This window comes from Homarus americanus, unplaced genomic scaffold (genome assembly GCF_018991925.1).
Source record: "Homarus americanus isolate GMGI-L3 unplaced genomic scaffold, GMGI_Hamer_2.0 scaffold46197, whole genome shotgun sequence".
Lineage (NCBI taxonomy): Eukaryota > Metazoa > Arthropoda > Malacostraca > Decapoda > Nephropidae > Homarus > Homarus americanus.
Genome location: NW_024723050.1, coordinates 1461626 through 1484342, shown reverse-complemented (window position 1 = coordinate 1484342; position 22717 = coordinate 1461626). Strand labels below are relative to the sequence as shown.

At 39.5% G+C, this 22717-nt stretch overlaps 1 protein-coding gene across 1 annotated transcript in view; it reads left to right on the top strand.

The window, feature by feature from the left end:
• The window catches only part of LOC121863241 (RNA-splicing ligase RtcB homolog), a 46430-nt gene that overhangs the window by 515 nt on the left and 23198 nt on the right, over positions 1 to 22717 (top strand). Inside the window, exons 2-5 of the mRNA XM_042361751.1 lie at positions 4179 to 4301; positions 14822 to 15017; positions 16433 to 16563; positions 18724 to 18850. Coding sequence (XP_042217685.1) covers positions 4206 to 4301; positions 14822 to 15017; positions 16433 to 16563; positions 18724 to 18850 — 550 coding nt within the window. The 5' untranslated portion in view covers positions 4179 to 4205. The remainder of the gene's footprint in view (positions 1 to 4178; positions 4302 to 14821; positions 15018 to 16432; positions 16564 to 18723; positions 18851 to 22717) is intronic.

Here is a 22717-nt window from a genome sequence, read left to right as displayed (position 1 = left end):
CAGGGCTTCGAAAAGATGAAAAATGTTGGGTTTAAAACATAACGAAAAAACTTAACCTAACCTGGTCATTTTGTGCTCACCTACTGTGGAGGAGGATAACCATAGGTAGTTGTGTAGGTAGTAGGCAGCTATCAAACAGGGAGGTACTACCGCCTAGGAAGCTATTGGAAGCATAACGTGTTGTCTAATGGTAGACCCTGCTGCCATATGGCATCACGAAAATTGTGACCAAGTCCCAGGTTGCTGATCTGACTTTCTGCCTCATTTACACACAATTGCAGGGTCTCAATTGTTTTCTCACTATTGCCAACACAACATCGGTCCGACTAATTACCCAAATGTACCCAAATATAGCAAAATGTAGCCGCAGTGAAGTCAAATAATGGTCCTACATGAATAAATCGGACTGTTAATCACTTCTCGGCTAGTATTTGGTGTCACAAAGTCACAAAAAATTGGTAAACTTACTTTAATCTGAGTTAATAGATCGCGTGCATGTACCGAGGGAGCGAGTAATTACCCAAATGTACCCAAATGTAGCCGCAATGAAGTCAAATGATGGTCGTACAAGCGTAAATCGGGCTGTGAATCACTTCTCGATTATTATTTGGTGTCATAGTCACAAAAAATTGGTAAACTTAATTTAATCAGAGTTGTGTTAGGTTAGGTACTGTACATGCACTTGATCTATTAACTCAGATTAAATTAAGTTTACCAATTTTTTGTGACTTCGTGACATCAAATACTAGTCGAGGTTAGGTTAGGTACATGCACTCGATCTATTAACTCAGATTAAATTAAGTTTACCAATTTGTTGTGACTTCGTGACACCAAATACCAGTCAAGAAGTGATTGGCAGTCCGATATATTCATGTAGGACCATTATTTGACTTCATTGTGGCTACATTTGGGTACATTTGGGTAATAAGTCGGACCCCACAACATACATACAGTATATCGTTTCTCACTCGATCTTTTTTTTTTTAGTTTTTGTATTTCTTTATGGTTCTTTATTATTATTATTATTATTATTATTATTACAGTATTTTATTATTTTTATTTTAAATTTAGTATATTTTTATAAATTTATTATTATAATTATTATTATTATTACATTTTCACCCCCAGTCCCCGATGTGGGTCAGTGACCCGTGCTCGGGTGGGCTAATCCTTGTAAAAAAATAATGGTGGTGTCGTCAAAATTGCAGTGGTTGAGGAGGGATCAAACGAAGTACTTCATGTGATGATATTTTTTACTGTGATATTTGACATTCCCAGCCCTCAGTACCCATGACTTGATGACCTTCCAGAGGCATTCAATGTTATTTGGAGGACGGAAAAAAAACTCGATCAATAATTTCCCTTATTTACCTAATGGCCACCCACTTGAGGTGGCCATGGTGAGGGAAGTAGACCAGTGGTTTGTGTAGGATCCCTCCATTGTTCTTGATAGTTTGTATGAGCTGTTGGACTGTTCTGTAGGTATACCACCCTCTGTGTGAAGAGGTGTTTCCTCATGTTTGTTCTGCATGATAACTTGGCGAGCTTATAGTTATGTCCCCTCATGTTGATGATGTGTGACGTTACAAAAAATATGGCTTGGGTTCATGTTTTCCAGCCCTTTCAGAATTTTGAATGTTTCAGGGAGATCTGCCGTACTGTGTTTTTTCTGAAGAGTTGTTTGTCCTAAAGCCCTCAATCTACTGTACTTGGATAATCGAGTTTACATATTAGTTCTGGAATCATTTTCGTCATACTTGTACTGTATACAGTAATCCAGACTGAGATATATGTAAGATTTATAAAGTTATAGAAGCATTTTCCTATCTTGTATTCAAAGGTACGGTAAGATGGGGCGACGTCAGGCAATGTTTGAGGTTCTTTAAGCTGCAGTTAAGTTTGAAGGCTAAAACCATATGTTACGTATGCTATTGGTGCATGAACAAATGAGTTATCAATACAGGGGTGTATGTGTCAATAGAAATTCAGGAAACATCTTACTTTTTCTATGAAGATAAGAAGATTTATAGGTGTCTGAAGTCACCCCGGGACTTCTGCACGTGAACAGGGAGCGCTACCACAGCACACAAGGGGAACAAAAGCTATCCTAGTCATTGTTGTATTTCACATGAAGCCTGCTCCTTCGTCTTATTTTTAAGCAACAGGAGCCTCCACGGCATTTTATACACACCAACACTCGCATTGTGATTATATGATTTATCAGAGATAAAATGAACCTACTTGACCTAACCTACCTAATCTAACCATAATTTACCTAAACTATCAGTACGTAATCTAACCTAATCTATTTAACCAAACCTAATCTACCTAACCTAACCTTGAATAGGTATGGTAGGTTTGGTTGGTTCATCTTATATCCAATAAATCATATAATGTAACTGTACGTAGTTGGAAATACTGCATGTAAACAGTGACTATGGCATCATTGTTTGCCAGTGTAGATTAATGTTCATGATGAAAAAATAAGCAAAAATGATAGTACATGTTATGAAAACGAAGGTAAGCACTGGGAGGCTTTATTCAACTTAATGCAACATCAATATCCATAGATCTGTAATAAACAGACTAAACGGGAATTACAAATTAAGTATGATTAAGCTTCGAGTAACAGAGTTGGCTTAACACAAATAAACATAACATAAGAAATATAAGAGAACTTCAAACAATAGAATCTAGAGCACATATCCAACTAAGCACAACACATCAGTACAGTAATTGTTTATGACTTTGTCTTGTTAGAAAGAGCAATTTTTTGAAAAAAATATACCGTGCTGTATACAGAAGAAATTTTATTTCTTACGTCTTGGTAATCCCCAAAAGAGTCGGAGGAATTGTAACACTCCTATTGTGTACTTTTGTTTTCTCTAATTTTTGTTAAAATAGTACCTGTAGTGTAAGTATGGCCCACTGATGTTCAGACACTACAGTATGTTTACAGTTGAACCATTGACTTGCTTGTCAGCAAGTGGTAATAACTCTAAACAACTGAACTTTTCCCAGTAAATTTTCCATACAAATACAAATTGTTAATGATAAAATAGCACCCTAACCAACATACCTAACCTAACTTAAACTAATGCACTTGTATCCGAAAATAACTAGGATAAGTGAGATAAGGTTTGGTTGGTTTATTTTATTTGCGATACTGTACTGTGCATCATTGGTCTCTGGCAAACATATGGGGAGTATGACGAGAGACTGTTAAGGAATGAAACACTGTCCTGGACAAAATCACCAAAGTAATAATAGGTACTCTATGAATATTGCCTAAAACCTTGCTATTTATTAGTACAGTACTGGTTTATTTTTATTTTAATAAACAATTAATAGTTGTCTCCCCAAATTTAAAAAAAATTGCTGCTAGTTTTTTGTGTGTATAGATTGAAAGTGTTATTTATGCATGAAATGTTTGCCTTTTAGCACTTGTGTTAATAGCTGATAATGACGGCTGCATGGAGGTAGTGCACTTAAACAAATTCAGTACAGTATGTGTTTAACTTTACTTTGCATATTATTATTTCTATATTCAGTAGCTATACTGTACAGTATAGTACAGGTACACTCTCTTCTTGACTTATGACGGGGTTCCATCCTGACGACCAGGTCGTAAGTCGAAAAGGCCAAAATAATACATAGAAATTCTGAAATGGGTGTCTCTTTTTCTTCTCGGCACCACAAGAACTCTCACTTTTACAATTACAAACGAAAATTTTGTCAGTACACAGCGTGATCACTAACGTCTGGACTCGAAAATACATAATGCGAAAAATATTTTATACGACCATGGCCGTCGTATGTCCGGGTTGTTGTAAGTCGAATATGTCGTAAGTCGAGGAGAGACTGTATGTGTAAAATCATTCTTTGTATCATGTCTTTGTGTGCTAGCTAGAAGGCTCTCCTTTCTGGTCAACATTGTGTAAAGTTCTGAGCTTGAATCTCCTCTCTTTACCTAAACATGACTTTTTCAAGGGGACACTTCTGTTCCAGCCAGTAATGTCAGGTCTCCTGGGTTTAGAGTACTGTACAGTACTCTAAACCCAGGTTTTGCCATAAAATGGATGTTCAAGGGCACTTCTTTTTATCGATAAATTGACTGTAAATGCTCTATTGTCACATTTAGCACTGTCAAAAGCATCTCGCAATTCTTTATATTTCAGTTGTGATTTACTGTACCGCAAGTGAGGATGGTTGTCCGACAGTATAATGAAGAGCTTAAATTCTTGGAACGTTTGTCACCTCAATGTTGGCGCATCAAGAAGGGTTTCCAACCTAATATGAATGTAAGTGAAGTCTTTTTTCATGTTTTATATGAGAGTAACGGGGCTGATAAGCACATAAAATAGGCATGATTGTTCACTTTTGTATAGAATTATGAGACTTTGGCCACATATTCTACATGGGCTAGTAAAGATTTTCGTATATAGTGCCAACTGAACAGCTTCCCCTGGTTGCCCACAGTGCCCCTATTGCAGTGGTTCTTAACCTTTTTTGAGTCACGGACCCCTTTGGGAATCTGGTGAAAGCTATGGACCCCCATCCCTAGAAAAATGCACATAAGCACAACTTTGCATGCAATGAGTATACTTTATTTTATTGAAAATTCATTGCCCCATACAGTGTATGACATACACAAAGTATGAATAAAGTAAACAATCTTAACAAAGAATTATGTTTCACACTTTTTTATGCAAAAATTAATGGCCACTCCATGCAAAAATGAAATACAATCATCTTGTGCAAATTAAACAAAACAAAACTTTAATTCTGCTCAAAAGTTCATTTCAATGTGAAGGTTGTTGTTGTTTGGCTTGAAGATAAATGTTAAATTTTTTTCTGACCTTCACGGACCCCCTGAAGCCCATCCATGGACCCCGGGTCCATGGACCCCAGGTTAAGAACCCCTGCCCTATTGGCTGACCGCGATAGCACCTCCCGAACAGTTCCTCTTACTGCAACAGGTCCATTATTTTTGGTCGAAACATGCTGAAATTTGGATATGCTATGTATCGTGACCTTACAAATACATCTTAATTCTATATTATTTTTTGTCAGACCAAAGTGTGTTTGTTTGTTTGTTTCATTTTTTTTAATTAATAATCAACACTCAAATGTTCTCAGACTTCAGGATTCTAAAGTTTCCTTTAAGAATGTTTAAAGCTGTACACATTATGATATCATATGCATAGATTTTTAACTGCACTGTCCATCACATGCACAGAGAGCAGTACACTGAAGCACTGCTTTTGTACACTTGCATCATCCTGAACATGTCCTTTTGTAACCACAGTGTACCAGCTCTAGGCAAATCTTTGCAGCTTTAGGTAATTTTGTCCAAACAGGGTGATAGGCTCCTCCTTCGTGTCCAACCCCAATAGATGAGGTCAGGAAGAATGGGCATAGGACTAGAACATTGTCCCCAGACATGGCCACTTTGGTATACAGCTTGCTTAATATGTTGTATTAGTGCAGCTTGGGTGGTGGAATCCCTTCAATGCCTCGGCCTTTCTTTGTTAAGAGATATTTCCGGGCATTGTTCACCTGTAATGTAGTAAAAAGGGTATAAAAATACCAGTTTCAACAGAGAATGAGTTATATATCAATGCTGCTTTGCAGGCATTTACTTTTATAGTGTGCTATATGAATATGCCTCTAAGTTTAGCTGTATCCCAAACAAAGATAAGTATTACTAAGTGTGAGAGGTTTGAATAATAGACCAGGTTCTTTGCAGACTTTACTCTTACAGTGTCAGACAGTGACTGGCAACCCGGTGCTGCCACAGACAAACTCCCACCTCCACACATGGGAAAACATATCGTACAATGGTACTCCATCTCACAATCTCACATCTCCCCCCCAAGTTAAAAGGAAATGACAATGCACATTTAGAACTAACGAAAGGAAAACAATGCAATAAAAACAATAATGCAAGAAAAAACCAGTCAAACAAAGACACACACAAAAAACCCTTAAACTAATTTTACACCACATACACTATACCACATAATCAGCCAACCAACCCGGGGGCCTGCGGCCTCTCCCGGGCCTGGCCACGCCTTGGGAAAGGGCCGGGGGTGCGAGCGAGGGCGCGGGTACGGAGAGCACCGCAGAAGGGGGGGCCAGGAGGCATAGCTTGATGCACCATAGGAGTGGCGCCGCATCGCAGGTGGCCTCTGTTGCAGATGGACACCCTGCCACTGCCAATCAACCTGACGGCATACTGCCTGTGAGGGCGGACATCCACCACTATGCCCATCTTGTCCCAGAGCTTGGTAGCGGCGTCATGCACACGCACCTGCGCGCCCATAGCCAGGGGAGCCAGCTGGCGGAACACCTCCCCCCTCGACAGAAGGATCCCGTCCTGGGTTTCGGCCAAGCGCACCTCCCTCATATGAAGTGCCCGCCGCCAGTGCTGGTCCACCTTATAGTGCTGTCTGGCCATGGGAAAGCCGTCACGGAGCTGGTGGCCGGTGGCAAGTTGGGCGGGCGACTTGTTCACCCCCCGCAGAGGCGTGTTCAGGTACTGGTGGAGGGCCTGGGATGTCCTATCGCAGTCCAGGCTACCCCTGGGCCCAGTGTTATCCCTGAGGAGCCTCTTGGCAGCCTTGACCCCAGCTTCTGCCCTGCCATTGGACTGGGGGAAGTGGGCCGACGAGAGGCGCACCTCGACCCCCCATGACTTGAGGAAATCTGTCATCTCAAGGCTGGCAAGGTTGGTACCTCCATCCGTGGAGATCTGCTCAGGTACCCCCCACCTCGTGAAGTAGGCCCGCAGACTGGCGATTATTTTTCCAGAGGTGGCCTCGTTGGGGAAGTGGGCGATCTCCAGCCAACCTGTCAGTCGGTCAGCATATGCTAGGTACGTGTGGCCCTGCAGGTGGAACAAATCGGCCACCACTTGTTGAAAGGGATAGTCTGGCGCTGGGGTCAGAACCAACGACTCCGGAGGCTGGGAAGGGGCGTGGGTCTCGCAAGCAGCACACCGGGACCGATGATACTGCAGGTCACCCTCCATGCCAGGCCAATAGACAGACTGCCGGGCCCGCCTGAGCATTGAGTCGAGGCCCTGGTGCCCCACATGCAGGTTAACGGCGACCCGGTGGCGGAGGGAGTCGGGGATGACAAGGCGCACGCAGCCCTGGTCAAAGGTGTAGGTGACCAAACCCCTGACCACAGCCAACCTGTCCCTCACCGAGAAGTACGGGCGCAGACAGGCCACCTCCTGTGACTTGTGGGGGTGCCAGTCGCCCGCCAGCACCCTCGACACTAGAATCTGGTACACTGGGTCGTCCGCAGCCGCTTTGCACACTGTGTCTTCGTCCATAGTGATGCACCCATCCTGATCCAGTGCTGCGATTGTGACTGCACACACTGCAGCGCACAGGTCCTCCTCTTGGTCCATGTCCTCCGCATCAGGCGCCGCCCTGAGGGAGGGGAAGCGGGATAGGGCGTCAGCTGCACAGTTCCGCTTCCCTGGCAAGTACTTGACCGTGAATCGGAACTGCAGGGTCTTCTCCTTGAGCCTGAACAGGCGCGGATTCACCACATCCGTGAGGGCTCTGTCCCCTAGCAAGCCAACTAAGGGGCGGTGGTCCGTCACCAGAATGAGGTTCGGGCAGCCAAGGAGGAACAGCCTGGCCTTGCGCAGGCACCATACCACCGCCAGGGCCTCCCCTTCTACTGCAGCGTAGCTGGCCTCGGCTGTGCTCAGATGTCGGCTACCGAACAGAGCCAACCAGCACCCTTCCCTGCACCAGAAGGGCGTCTCTGGAGAGGCACAGGCACAGTATTGTTGCAGGATGACAAAGGCAATGCCCTCCCTGCTCCAATCCGTGACAGCTACCGTAGGCCTGGATTTGTCGTAGTACACCAAGCCATCCCTGGCCAACTGACAGATGGTGTCCTGTGCCTGGCGAAACTTGAGCCGCAGCTGGTCTGCCCAATACACCCGCTTGCCCACTGGCTTCTTGAGGAGCTCACGGAAGGGCTCCATCACAGGTTTCATGGCAAGGAAGGGAGCCAACTGGTTAACCAGGCCATGCCAGGACCTGATGTCAGTGATTGATGGCTGATCAGGCATGGGGAAGTCCTTGATGGCTGACAGATGTTGGGCAGTGGGCTGGTAGAGGTCCCACTCCAGGAGGAAACCCACAAACTTGGCTTCTCTCCTGCAGAACAAGAACTTTTCCAGTTTCGGTGTGATACCTGTGCGAGCGCAGGTCTCCAGAAAATTGTAGGTGTGCCAGAACGCCCCTTCTGGTGTTGCATCACTTATGGAGTCATCAGCCTGTCATTTTTTGAGATTGATTAACTTGGTTTGGTTAAAGTTGTCTCTGCATACCTTATGCCACTTTGCTTTATGGTTTCCTAGTGTGGTGCTGATGCCCTGTCTTTTATCAAGGGAAGTTATTTTCAGGGAGCTTGGTAAACCTCCAATCTGGCTGAACTTTTGCAAATCATTGGCAAGAGTTGTGTATCCTACACCAACATCTTGGCGTTTGGATTCAGCAGGACAAACCAGTTAAGTTGTATTTTGAATCCTGGCAGAAGATGCACAGTAACCAGTTTATGAGATTTCATTCTTGTTGCTTGTGGTGGGACTTTGCAGGGGAAGTAAACAGTAACAGCCATAGTTCCTGCAATGCAGAAATTAAGACAGTCAACCAAATAACCTGTACATCTGTCTTCACTGCTTTGAAAACTACTCAAGCAGATAAAGGGGCATAATATATTACTGTACTGTGTTTTGAAGTAAAGACCATAAATATGGGATTAAAAATTTAGTTCATGAAAAAATCTAAAAATTTCTAAATAACAAACACACTTTGGCCTGACAAAAAAATTATATAGAATAAGATATCCAAATTTCAGCATATTTGGAGCACAAATAAGGGAGCTGTTGCGATTGGAAGAATTGTTCAGGAGGTGCTACTGCAGTCAGCCACTAGGGGCGCTGCAGGCATAAAGGGGATGCTGTTCAGTTGGCACTAGTATAGTAAAGTCTCGATAACTGCATTTGATAACTCGGAATTTCATATAACTCAGCACGGATATGGTCTCCGAATGTATTATAGTATACCTCGGGAATTGCCGAGATGTATAAAAAAATCTGAGAAAATCTCGGCATATCTGGCCACCTGCGTCACCTACCATGCCTCTGTATCACCTACCATGCCTTTGTGTCACCTTCCATGCATCTGTGTCACCTACCATGCCTCTGTGTCACCTTCCATGGTGTTTCATTCTTCACCTGCAGTGCTGGTAAGTGTTACTTTTTTACATTTAGTAATTACTTGTACAGTACAATCAAAGACAAAAATCGTGTCACGGTTTTGTCCGAAGATTAAATATAACTTGTGAAACATTATGAGAGCCCTACCACAAGGCATAGTGCACCAAAAGTGTTAGCCCTTTGGCCTATGTTTTCACCAAATTTCACGACACGACTTTTGTCTTTTGTTGTACTGTACACATATAAGGGTTGATAATTTTTTATTGTTATACAGTGGTCCCTCGGTTAACGAACACAATTCGTTCCACAGAGTCGTTCGTTAACCGAAAATTTCGTTAACCGAATCCATTGTTTCAATGGGATATTGGGTAATTGGTTCCAGCTCACAGAAAAGTACATACAAAGTAAAAAAAAAATATGCAGTAAAGTACACTTACTTTGAGGTGTGTATGTAGAAGGTTCCTGGTTGATGAAGATGATGGGAATTAGAAGTGGGGGTGGAGGAGAAGGAAGTGGGATGGAGGAGAAATCACCTTTCAGGGGACCCATGCTTGATGCACTAATTTCATTAATAAAATTTAAGTTCACTAGGTGTAATTTAAGATTACTTTATCTAAATCAACACTGCCCTGTGCTATATCTTATCAATATGTTAACTAAATTTCAGAATGACCAATAATTTTAATGTAAAAATGCAAAAATATTCAAGACACCAACAAAATCGATGTTCACTCCACTGTAAACAAAGCCAAACTGACGCCTGGTGGGTGAGTCAAGCGGCTGATGGGAGCACAAAAAACTAGTTCCCTGTACTGCATACATTACCAATATTGTAACCGCCCAATGAGCGACTGTGGGATAATGAGATCCTTGCACGTAGGACTCGATTGTTTTTTATTTTGTCAAAACCTGCAGAGTACAAATTACATATGTTATATATGAGATAATTAATTCACTCATACGTTCCTTCACTATTAACAACTACATATGATATATTTGAGTAGAGTGGGGTGTTAAACCATATAAAAACTTGCGTGTTTTGGGTCTAATGTAGGATTTAATAGCTCCCTGGCTTGTTAGCTCACTGGACGGCTAGAGACTATCTTCTGAACCCCACAGGGAGCGAGTCAGCCCGTGGCGAGGGCCATCTGTTTCACATTTAACACCTCAGCAAAGTTTGTTGTCAACACTCTGTCTCTCTCCTGACTCCTCTCCTTCTCTCTATCCCTCTCTCTCTCTTCTAGTTTATCCTACTGTGGCAGTAACATATCCTACTGTGGCAGTAACATATCCTACTGTGGCGGTAACGTATCCTACTGTGGCAGTAACAAATATGTTAACTAAATTTGAAAATGACTAATAATTTTAATATAAAAATACAAAAAATATTAAAGAGCACAACTTTCTTGATATTTACTCCACTGGAATCAAATGTAAACATAGAACAGATAACTGAATTGGCAGACTAGCCCACCAGCTGATCAGCTGATGCTCACAACAAAACGTGTTTGTCGTAAGGATTTCGTTAATCAAAGTTTTGTTCGTTAACCAAATTGAAGATCCTTATGGGAGGTAATTCATTAACCGAAATTTTGTTAATCGGACCGTTCGTTAACCGAGGGACCACTGTATTTTTGTAGGAAAGGGAAGTGCCTCGATAAGTCGGAATTTGGGATAACTTGGCAAGGCAAGAGCCCCATGTGTGTCGAGTTATCGAGGGTTTATATTAGAAAATCTTTACTAACCCGAGTAGAATATTTGGCCAAAGACTCATAATTCTATACAAAAATGAACAATCCTCATGCTTTTCCTCCCCACTAGAAATCAAAATTAATTTGCTTTATGACCAAATTTATTCATTCACGAGAATTTCTCTAACCATAGTGAGTTTTGGATATTAGATAAGTGCAGTATTACCAGCCAATATAAACATTAGCTAGAGAGGTGAAAGTATGAATAATTGAGAAAAGTAAAAATTTTGGTAATAATAATAATAATAATAATACAGGATGCTAATAAGAGGTAAACTGCTCCAGTAAGTGATGCGCAAGGACCTGGTGCTAGAATGGAAAGCTAAGTTGTATGAAGTTATGGGTAAACTGAATGTTTTTTTGGGACCATATTTTGGATGGAGAATGCCCAATGTAATACATTTGTTATGGCAGTAAGACTGAATGAATGGCAGCAAGAATGAATGAATTGCAACAAATGAAAAGAGTGATATTAATATTCACTTGAACCTCACTAATGTAGCATCCACTAATTCAAAGTACCGGCTAAGTCATACAGTTTTTGCATGGGGGAAATATCCAAAATTTCAAAGTTTTTGATCAGTTGTACAAAGTTTGTAAGAAATTTACTCGGGCGGCTCAAGAGGTCAGCAGGTTGGAACAGTACCCTCTGTATACCTACCTGCTACCAATACAGATCTTAGCATTTCATTATGATAATGTTAACTCCATCTCCCTTTCCTGTGATTTTTCCATTAGTCTAGCCAATATCTACCAAATTTTTAGAAAGAACATATTGCAGTTGTAATGAATAATACAGTAATTTAGTATCTATTAGTGCTAGCACAGCACAGTACCATACAGTGCATTAATTTTCATAACACAACCAGCTTCATATGCTCTAGTTGTATATTATGTGAAAAAATAATGTTTCGTTGGGGATTACACCTCATAGTTTGTACTTTAACTTGATGTCATGAACTTACAAAGAGATGCAAACATTATGAAGTAAAATATTAAGTACAGTCGGCCCTTAACATACGCGGGTTTAGCATACACAGATTTGCAAATACGAGGATTGCCCTGCCAGAGGAATAATCTGTACATTGAAGTACTGTACATTCAAATCGAGCGCCATTCAACTCGCGCGCAGCACCGAACACGGGACACCGCCCGCTCCCGCAACCTCACACACACACGCATAGCTCTCCCTCACTCAGTCAGTCTCGCTGTAACCACGCTTGTGTTGACATCAGCATTGTAGTTGCAAAAATATTACATTTCCGAGAATGTATTATATCAAGCACAGTATGAATAGAATATCACTAATATAACAGTATTTTAACCGAAAACTATTAAAAAAATGAGTAACATATCTTGAACATCGGAAGGTTAGGTAAAGTCTTTTGTTTTCATGTAGTTTATCCTAATTTACTTTGAAATACATTACGTTTCAGCAAAACTACTATTTATTTCCGAGAATATGGAAATGTAATATTTTTGCTGAAATGACGTACGTATTACAGTGGAAAGTGACGAAAGCAATGACTTTCGCTTTCTTTCGTTCAAAAGATGTTACCGTAATCTCTTTTCGAATGGTTTTCAGTTAAAAAAACTGCTGTATTACAATAATATTCTATCGTAATTCACTTGTGATGCAACAGTTTTTTAACTGAAAACCATCCGAAAAGCGATTACGGTAACATCTTTTGAACGAAAGAAAGCGAAAGTCATTGTTTTCGTCACCATTTTATCTCACTTTCCACTGAACTACTTACATCATTTCAGCAAAAATATTACATTTCCGTGACTAGTATATCAAGCACAGTATGAATAAAATATCATTGTAATATAACAGTATTTTAACCGAAACTATTAAAAAAACGAGTAACATCTCTTGAACATCGGAAGGTTAGGTAAAGTCTTTTGTTTTCGTCATGTATTTTATCCTATTTTACATTGAAACACATCACATTTCAGCAAAACTACTATTTATTTCTGAGAATGTATTCATTCTGGTGCAGTTTAGGTAAAATATACATGTGATGTAACATTTTTTTAACTGAAAATGATTTGAAAAACACGTACCCTCTAGCCCTGTTCAAGGAGTAGATTGGGAGGTGCTGTTTGGTGCTGATGACAAGGAAAATAATTTTGATGGATTTTAATGAAAATATTCAGAAATATGGTACCTGTATCGTAGTATTTATTCAAGTAAATTAGGATAGAATATTATTGTAATACAACAGTAGTGACGATGTGGAGGAGGCGGAGGGATAGAGCGGGGAGGAGTGGTGACTGGCGGGAGTAGGGACGAGTGGAGATGCCAGCCAGTACATTACGGGTGTACAGTATTAATTGTTTTTATAGCTCTTTTTTCCTTTTTAATATTAAATGCTGTACATTACGTTTCAACAAAACTACTATTTATTTCTGAGAATATGGAAATGTAATATTTTTGCTGAAATGACGTACGTATTACAGTGGAAAGTGGGATAAAATTGTGACGATAGCAATGACTTTCGCTTTCTTTCGTTCAAAAGATGTTACCGTAATCGCTTTTCAAATGGTTTTCAGTTGTGGGATTATGAGGCTAATGATAGGATAGAATATTATTATAATACAGTACAGTTCAACAGTTTTTTTAACTGAAAACCATTCGAAAAGCGATTACGGTAAAATCTTTTGAACAACGAAAGAAAGCGAAAGTCATTGTTTTCGTCATGATTTTATCCCACTTTCCACTGTAATATGTACGTCATTTCAGCCAAAATATTACATTTCCTTATTTATTTCTGAGAATATATTCATTCAGTCACAGTTAAGGTAAAATATACTTGCGATGTAATATTTAATGAAAATACGGTATCGTAGTTTTCTTTTGTTTCAAATTTAATTAACAAAGATTGATGTTTCAAATGTAAGGAACAAAAATTTATGTACAGTATCTATAAATAAACTTTAAAAAGTGAATACAGTACTTTGTTTTACATCGTCCTGTGCATACCATACCATGCATTTGGCTACTTTGGGCTTGCTATGATGATGCAAGAGATCTGCCCTGGCAACTGTACCGACACTCACAGCTGGTGGTGCGTCGTTTTCATTGTTTACTGGTAGTTACTGGAAAATATTTTTCAACCTAACGAAACTATTACCCGTTTAGAGATCGACCCCCAATTTTTGCCAAATAATTTGGTCTTAAAAACTCGAACTACACACAGGTATACAGTGACCCCTCGTTTAACGAACGCCTCGGTTAACGAAATTTCGGTTAACGAACTGCCTTCCATAAGGATCTTCAATTCGGTTAACGAACAAAAATTCGGTTAACGAATTTCTTACGAACCGACCTTAACTTGTTTTCGCTCCATGGGGTGACTTCTCTTCCACCCCAATGCCTTCTCTTCTTCCTTCTCCTCCACCCCCATTCTAAATCCCATCATCATCATCATCCAGGAGCCTTCTACATACACACCTCAAAGTAAGTGAACTTTTCTACCATTTTTGTTGAATTTAGGAAATTTTCGGTGAGCTGGAACCAATTACCCAAAAACCCATTGAAACAATGGTTTCGGTTAACGAACTTTTAGGTTAACGAACGACCTTCTGGAACGGATTGAGTTTGTTAACCGAGGGGTCACTGTATACGGTAAATAAGGACATGGGGGGGGGCCAGGGGTGTTTTGGGGGGGGGGTGGGGCAGCAAAAGTACACAGATTTTTAACATTCACGGGTATCTCTGTTACCTAACCCCCGCGTATGTTAAGGGCCGACTGTATATATACTATAGCTGCAGTGCAAGTATCCACTAGAATTTAATTATTTTCTTTTCCATCAGGTGGAGGGCATATTCTATGTGAATGATCACCTTGAAAAGTTAATGTTTGACGAGTTACGGAATGCTTGCCGTCCTGGGTCAATTGGAGGCTTTTTACCTGGTATGAAGCAGATTGCTAATGTTGCTGCACTTCCTGGCATTGTTGGAAAATCTGTTGGTCTACCAGATGTCCACTCGGGATATGGTTTTGCAATTGGTAAGTTATTACAGTGATAATGGTATGCCTTCCTATACATTTTTACAGTGACTGTTTTATATACTATAACATTTCTTTTAAATGCTCTATTCATGATCACTAAACACCTTCATGGCATATGCTCCTTTTTAAACAGATTTTTTGTTCTATTTGATGTGAAGAATGTACAAATACTGTACCTTAGCCAGTGTATACAGATGACAGTGTCAAGTATGAATATCATATACAGTATAAAAGTTGTGGAAAAATCATTGCAATACAATAAACCCTCCAGTTTGGCGACTAATAGGTGCCGAAAAAACCTTGCCAAACCAGAGGGCTTAATCCAGTGGGAAAAAGCCTAATTGGTAGTGAGGGGTCACCCAATGTCTCGAATTTTTTCCTATTTCACCTACATATAACCTATATTTTATTGCTGAACGAGAATGAACAATTAGTTAATAAACATAAACATAGAAAACCAACCTTAAAATTAAAGTTGAGGTGCTTAATGTACACTAAGCTTGTGTCCGTCCATTGCCCCCCACCCAAGCCTCCAGTGTCTCCCCTCTCTCCTCCTTCACCACTGCCTCTGCCACCACTAGATCAAAGCCTTCAAAATGACAGTCCTTTGGCACGCTCAATCATATCCACAATCTTTCTCTTATCATGAATACAGTAATTAAGAAGAGTTACCTGGTAAATGACGGTTAATGCTGTTATTATGGTGTATTAGTTTGCCATTGCTTACATGATATGGAATTTGAACTTATTATAACTTGGTGAAATATAGGTAAAATTATTGTACAGTGAGTTCTGCTATAACGCGTGTTTTGATAACGCGAATTTGCTCTAACGCGATTTATGAATTCGGAACAATATTTGTATAACGCGAACGCTTGTTTGCTATAACGCGATTTTTGCTTACTATTTCTCCAATTTTGTGGTATTAACTGTGAATATGGTAAAGAAGAATATCTCCAAAAGGCGTTCTGATGATAGAATTCCCGGTGATTATCGTAAAAGAAAGGATATAACACTTGAAGAGAAGCTCGATGTTATCAACCTCAAAATCACCCTTCTCCCCCATCAAGTTACATTCATATTTTTTCAAGGTAAAGTGTTAAATTTACTGTATGATTTCATTATTAGATATGAATGTAACATTTATTTAGACTGTGCTATCCTTTGTGTTAGGCTAACTACTAAATTTTTTCGATTTCGAGTAATCTGCACCTAACCCTATTTTCTCCATAAGCCCTGTTATTTCTATTACGCGATTTTCTATAACACGATATTTTACAAGAACACAATTATCGCGTTATAGCAGAACTACCTGTACTATACAGTACTGTATATGGTATTTTAATAATTCCCATATCAAAAGAATTTTACTATTTCCATATTTGATTGGAAGTCATGCTTCCTTTGGACAGGTAATATGGCAGCCTTTGACATGGATAATCCTAAGGCAGTTGTGTCCCCGGGTGGTGTTGGATTTGACATCAATTGTGGAGTCCGGTTATTGCGCACCAACCTTACTGAAGCTGATGTTCTTCCGATTAAGGTATAATTAATTTTTGGTACAGTATTTTAAGGCACATTAATGTAATGTTGACATTTTAGAGGAGCAGTTGGCCTCATTTCATTATGAAACATTGATTTTTGAGTTATGTTATCGACAGCATGTCATACAATTTCTTCCAAGTAACCAAATTATGATTATCTGACCTAGTCCAAGTACCATGAGGCTTGCATTGTTTTTTTTTTCTCAAGAGTGTGTAACTTTGCCTTGGTTCTTAATAAATTTATAGTTGGACTAGTAAGGGAGATGAAAGCAAGGGGGGGGGGGGAGAATAAATTTAATTGATTGGAAAAAAAGAGATGCAAGTGGTAGGTGAATTTGTTACTGTTTACAGAAAATTTTTGACCAGAAATGCTCTCCAGGAATGTAACCCCTACTTATGTCATTAGGTCTGTGATAATCTTGTATTCACTATACAGTACTGTATGTTGTCTCACTTAACATTCCACTTTTCAAGAACACGTGTACAATGTAGAGTGTGTTTAATACTGAGTGCCTGGTTATATACAATGTTTAGCAATTTTTTCTAATTGTCAAGATTTTACTTTTATATTGTAATGTAGATGTATTTTACTGAAAAGGAACTTTTTAAGTGAATTGGTTGTATTTTTGTTTTGTTTTATATTGTTGGCAAGTGAGAGGATTCAGACCACTTGACAGAGACATAGGTCCAATTGAAAACAATCGGAGCCATCAGTGGGCCGCCGATGTGAACGAGGTCCCAAAAGTACAACTGGTTTGTAGTATTAACGTACGAGAACTAGTTTGTGTGGCCTTGTGGCGAGGCAGAGTGGCACGTGGGGAGTAATGAGTCACCCAGCCACGTGCCTTGAGGGAGCGTCAGTACACTTTACCCTCACTGCCTTAATGTGCATGACCAAGTGCAACCTGTTGTTTTTGTTTATTAATTTTCCTTTTCGGCCCTCATCATGGCTCCCAAACACAAACTTGATGCATGTGATAGCAGTGCATCCAAGAAAAGGAAAACAAGTACAATGGAAGTGAAAGTTGGTGTAATTAAACGTTCTGAAAAAGGCGAAACATCCTCAGTGATTGGTAAAGTATCAGTCGGTCAACGGTCGGAACAATTTGAAAGACAAACGGAAAATTCATGAATATATAAAAGGATTTACACCAATGTACTCAACTGTGATGATAACAAAACAAAGAAATGGATTGTTAATTGAAATTGAAAGATTTTTAGTGAAAAGGGTGGAAGATCAAAATCAATAGGATTTGTCTCCAAGTCTAGCCTTGATTCAGGAAAAAGCAAGAAACCTGCACGCTGTCTTGAAGGCTAAACTTGGTGGTGAAAGTCATGGAGAAGATTTTGTTGCTAGTAGGGGCTGGTTTAACTGGTTCAAGGTAAGTGCAAATGGTGTCTGGGAAAAACACTGCCCACAGTTTGTCCATAATTTCAGGGGGCTTTGAAAATAATGTTGGGAAGTGACACAGACCATGGTAGACCTTGGGAACCAACTCCAGCTTTATATTCATGAGGATGATGTCACACAGTTGCTCGAGTCTCATGCTGAGGAATTAGGCAATGAGGACCTGATTGAACTGGAGAAGCAAATTTTGTCATAGGATGTAGAGGAAGCTGAAACTCCAGAATCAAAGGGATTCATTACAAAAGAAATGGCAGATGGTTTGAGGCTTATTAAAGGAGGAGTGTTTAAATTTCAACAGCAAGATACCAACACAGCAAAATTACCAAGATTCACTGAGGTATTACTGAATATCTATGATGCTACAGAGATTTTTGACGAAAAGAAAAAAGTTTCAGTTCAATCATCCCAATAAAGCCTCTGTCACTCCTAGAAATGCCCATCTCTACATGCAAGCCAGTCTGAGGTTTCATTGTAAGTGTTAAACTTCCTTTACTGAATTTTGTCATTTAGTTTCTTCTTTCTCTTAAATTAAGTGATTCAAGATACATTATATAAAAGGACTTAGGCTATGATATGGTGTACATAGGGTATGTGTTCCGAGTTGGTACATTTTTGACTTGAGAACATCGTCAGGGACGAAACTCGTTAGTAACCCGGGGATCCCCTGTAATTAGCTTGACCCCTATTGCTGAAAATGCATGCCATCATACACACTTGTTTTCCTTAATACACTGGTCTTGTCATATTACAGGAGCAGTTAGCCCAGTCCATGTTTGACCACATCCCTGTTGGTGTTGGATCAAAGGGGATCATCCCTATGACAGCTCGTGATTTAGAGGAAGCACTTGAGATGGGCATGGATTGGTCACTTAGAGAAGGTATGTACAGTATTAAACCTGCTGTAAAAAAACCCTGTATTTGTTATTATTTTGTAACATTGAAATTTTGGATTAGTGCAGTACAGTGTGTGAATTACTGAGGAGATTCTGTAGGCCAGGAGCTGAACACCTTTATTTATTGCCTTGTTATCTCTATAAGTTCATGTGAGAGGCGCCACCACCAAGTATCTCTGACAGATCTCGCCATTGCCCATGGGCACATATTCTTTAGGTTCAGAATATATTAACTATTCAAATAATTTATTTATTTTTTCCTGTAAGCAGCCTTTTCACCCAATTTAATCAAGGTCAAACCTTGATTCATTTGGATGAAAAGTTTGATTTGGTTTTCTGTACATATTCTCAAACGGTTCATTAACATCATCCCCTCCAAAACAGTTGTGACCTTCTGGCACGGAAGAGCCTCATTTTTTTTTTTTGGCAACTGGTTTACTTATTTTTTTTTTTATGAAGCCAATTACATTCTATGTAAATTTGGTTCCTCATTTACATAAAACAATGAACAATTTAAGAGAAAAGAAAGATGAAATATTTTTGATGATGTGAAGTTATGCATTACAGTATAGTTTTCAACACAAAAACTTGTATTATCTCCCCCACCCAAAAAAAAGAGTAAACCATAATTGGAATATCTTTATGCTTTACATTGGTGAAATCAGAAATTGGATATGAGTAATAATAAGGCTGATAAATTAAAATAATTAAAAACAGGAATACCCTGTATACATTCTTGCAAATTTATTCCAAAATTCTTTACTTTATTTTAGTTTTTACCCATTTCTGTACTTTTTTTTTTTACATTTTATTTTTTTTATTCCATTGGTTTGTATAAGTATCTAGGTGTGTTATGGTGATTTTAGAATTTGGTAGCATGTACGGTGTGGCTGTAAGTGAATTTAGAATAAAACATCCATCCCAACAATTCACACACAAACAACAGTTACAAGTTTCAATAAGTGAGATATTGAAAACGAAATATAGAAACAAATTAAAAACTGCGAGATACTTTACAAACAGTTTTAAAGATGAATACAGTGATATCTCCGTTAGCCGGAACGATTGGTGTAGAGCACTTCCCTGAATGAGAGATTTCCGGGTAACGAGACGACTCTCTCAAAGCCGGAAAAAAAATCCCTCATCCCAGGAATTTTCCGGGTAACGGAAAAATTTTCTCGGAAGTTCCAGAAATATACATTACCGGCAGTGCATCTCTCAAACCCAGAAAAATTTCCCCCATCCGCGGTGTTATCGCCGCCCTCGTACGCCATGACCTCTGACTCCCATGTGGCTTTGCGACCTGTGAACTCGCCAGATGCTTGTAATCGACGGAGCCATAGAACAAGTGTTTTGTTGTTATGACCATAGATCGGGGCTCGGGACACCTCTGGCACACAGTATTGTCTAACCCCATCGAATGTACACACACTAGCTATAACTAGGAGTTACTTGGAGCGATACTAGGAGTTAAGTGGAGCTATAAGCCTGCACACGTGAGTGAAAGAACATAGTGATTGTTTGTATTATGGTGAAATGTTGTGAACTACATACGTGCATAGTGTAAGGCAATTTGGATAATAACCTTACAGAATTGTGTATTTACTAACTGACGTATAATGTATATATGTGATGGAATATAATCAGTAGTTAACAAGTCTCACTTCTCCAGGTTTTGTCCATATCAATCAATAAGCGTTGAGTGAGTCCACATTGCGGGTTTCTCTCGCCCTTAACGTGACGTCCTCTAACTGTCGAACCATTCGGCAGTTAAACCCGGAATTTTCCAGGCACCGGAAACATTCTCTCGGAATTTCCGGAAAATGTGCCCCTTGGAAAATCGTTCCCAAAGTCAAAATTTTCCGGAAAATTCTGGCTTTAGGAATGATTTTCCGAGAAAATTTCAATTCTGGCTATCGGAGAGTTCGGGATTTGAGGAATCCTGGCTGATGGAGATACAGTAAAACCTCGATTAACCGACCACATATGGGGGGAAGGGGCCAACGGATAATCCGAAAGGGTGGTTAATAGTACATAAAGTACCTTTCCCTAACCTACCTCATTTAATTCCCTTTTTTTTTTTTTTTGTTCATTTGCCATTCATATTTCAATAGAATTGGCTTTAAAACATTAACCACTTTAGTAAATAAATATGAACCAGCACAGAAACCGTGAATAAAAAATGGAAAAGTCAAAGAACATGTCATCACAAAAATTGTGACCAAGTCTCATTTACGCACAATTGCAGGGTCTCAATTGCTTCTCTTACTATTGACAACACAACATACATATATTGTTTCTCATCCTTGATTTTTTTTTCATTTTTGCATTTATTTATGGTTCTTTATTACTATTATCATTATCATTAATAATATTATTACATTATCGCCCCCCTGGCCCCAATGTGGGTCAGTGACCTTTGCCCGGGTGGGCTAATCCCCGAAAAAAAAAAAATTTAGGAGTTCGGGATTGACGGTTAATCCGAAAGTCGGTTAATCGAGGTTTTACTGTATTACTTATATTACTGCACGATGGAAGGCAGGAGTGTGTAAGAGCGATAGTGGCAGAAATTTTAAGGGGAAAGTGCTCAGCACATTCTAGGGGTCGCCATATACAGGGGTACTGTATCTAATTAGTGTTGGATTATCGTGAGATAATGGTTCAAGGAGTGACTTAGTGACTTGCCCAAATCTCATATGTTAATTGGAATTACTAAATTCATGGTGCCAATTGGACGAGATTTGGATTGACTCAGGATTGCATCATAGTGTGTGAGTGTGTTTAAGGGTTTACACCTTTTACCAAATTCAGCTCCTACTCCTAAAGCTGTCCTGTAACAACTACTGGTTCCCAGGTGGAGGGAATCTGCCACAAAGAACATTTACGGGAGAGAAACAAATTCTGTACATCTTCCCCTGCCAGTGGCAAGTTTCACATACTGTACATTAAGCCTTTGCTATTTGCGGGGGTTAGGTTTCAAGGAATGCCGTGAATTGGCATAACCACAAATAGCAAAATATGCAGTGGTCCCTCGGTTAACAAACACAATTCGTTCCACAGAGTCGTTCTTTAACCAAAAATTTTGTTAACTGAATCTTGTTTCAATGGGATATTGGGTAATTGGTTCCAGCTCACAGAAAAGTACATACAAAGTAAAAAAAAATGCAGTAAAGTACACTTACTTTGAGGTGTGTATGTAGAAGGTTCCTGGTTGATGATGATGATGGGAATGAGAAGTAGGGGTGGAGGAGAAGGGAGAAGAGAAAGAAGTGGGGATGGAGGAGAAATCACCTTTCAGGGGACCCATGATTGATGCAGTAATTTCACCAGTAAAGTTTTAAGTTCACTAGGTGTAATTCAAGATTATTTTCTTTAAATCAATGCTGCACTGCACTACATATTATCAATATGTTAATTAAAGTTCAGCATGACCAATAATTTCAATGAAAAATGCAAAAATTTTCAAGACACCAACAAAATAGATGCTCTCCACTGTTTTCAAAGCCCAACTGACGCCTTGTAACCGACTCACTCATCTGATGGGCGCACAATAAACTAGTTCCCTGTACTGCAATAATATTGTCAAAATGTTAAATAATTGCTAAAATGACTAATAACTTTAATATAAAACATGCAAAAATATTAAAGAGCACAACATTCTTGATATTTACTCAATTGGAAACGAATGTAAACATAGAACAGATTACTGAATTGGCAGAGTAGCCCATCAGCTGATGCTCACAACAAAACGTGATTTTTGTAAGGGTTTCATAAATCAAATTTTTGTTTGTTAACCGAATTGAAGATTCTTATGGAAGGTAATTCGTTAACCGAAATTTCGTTAACATAGGG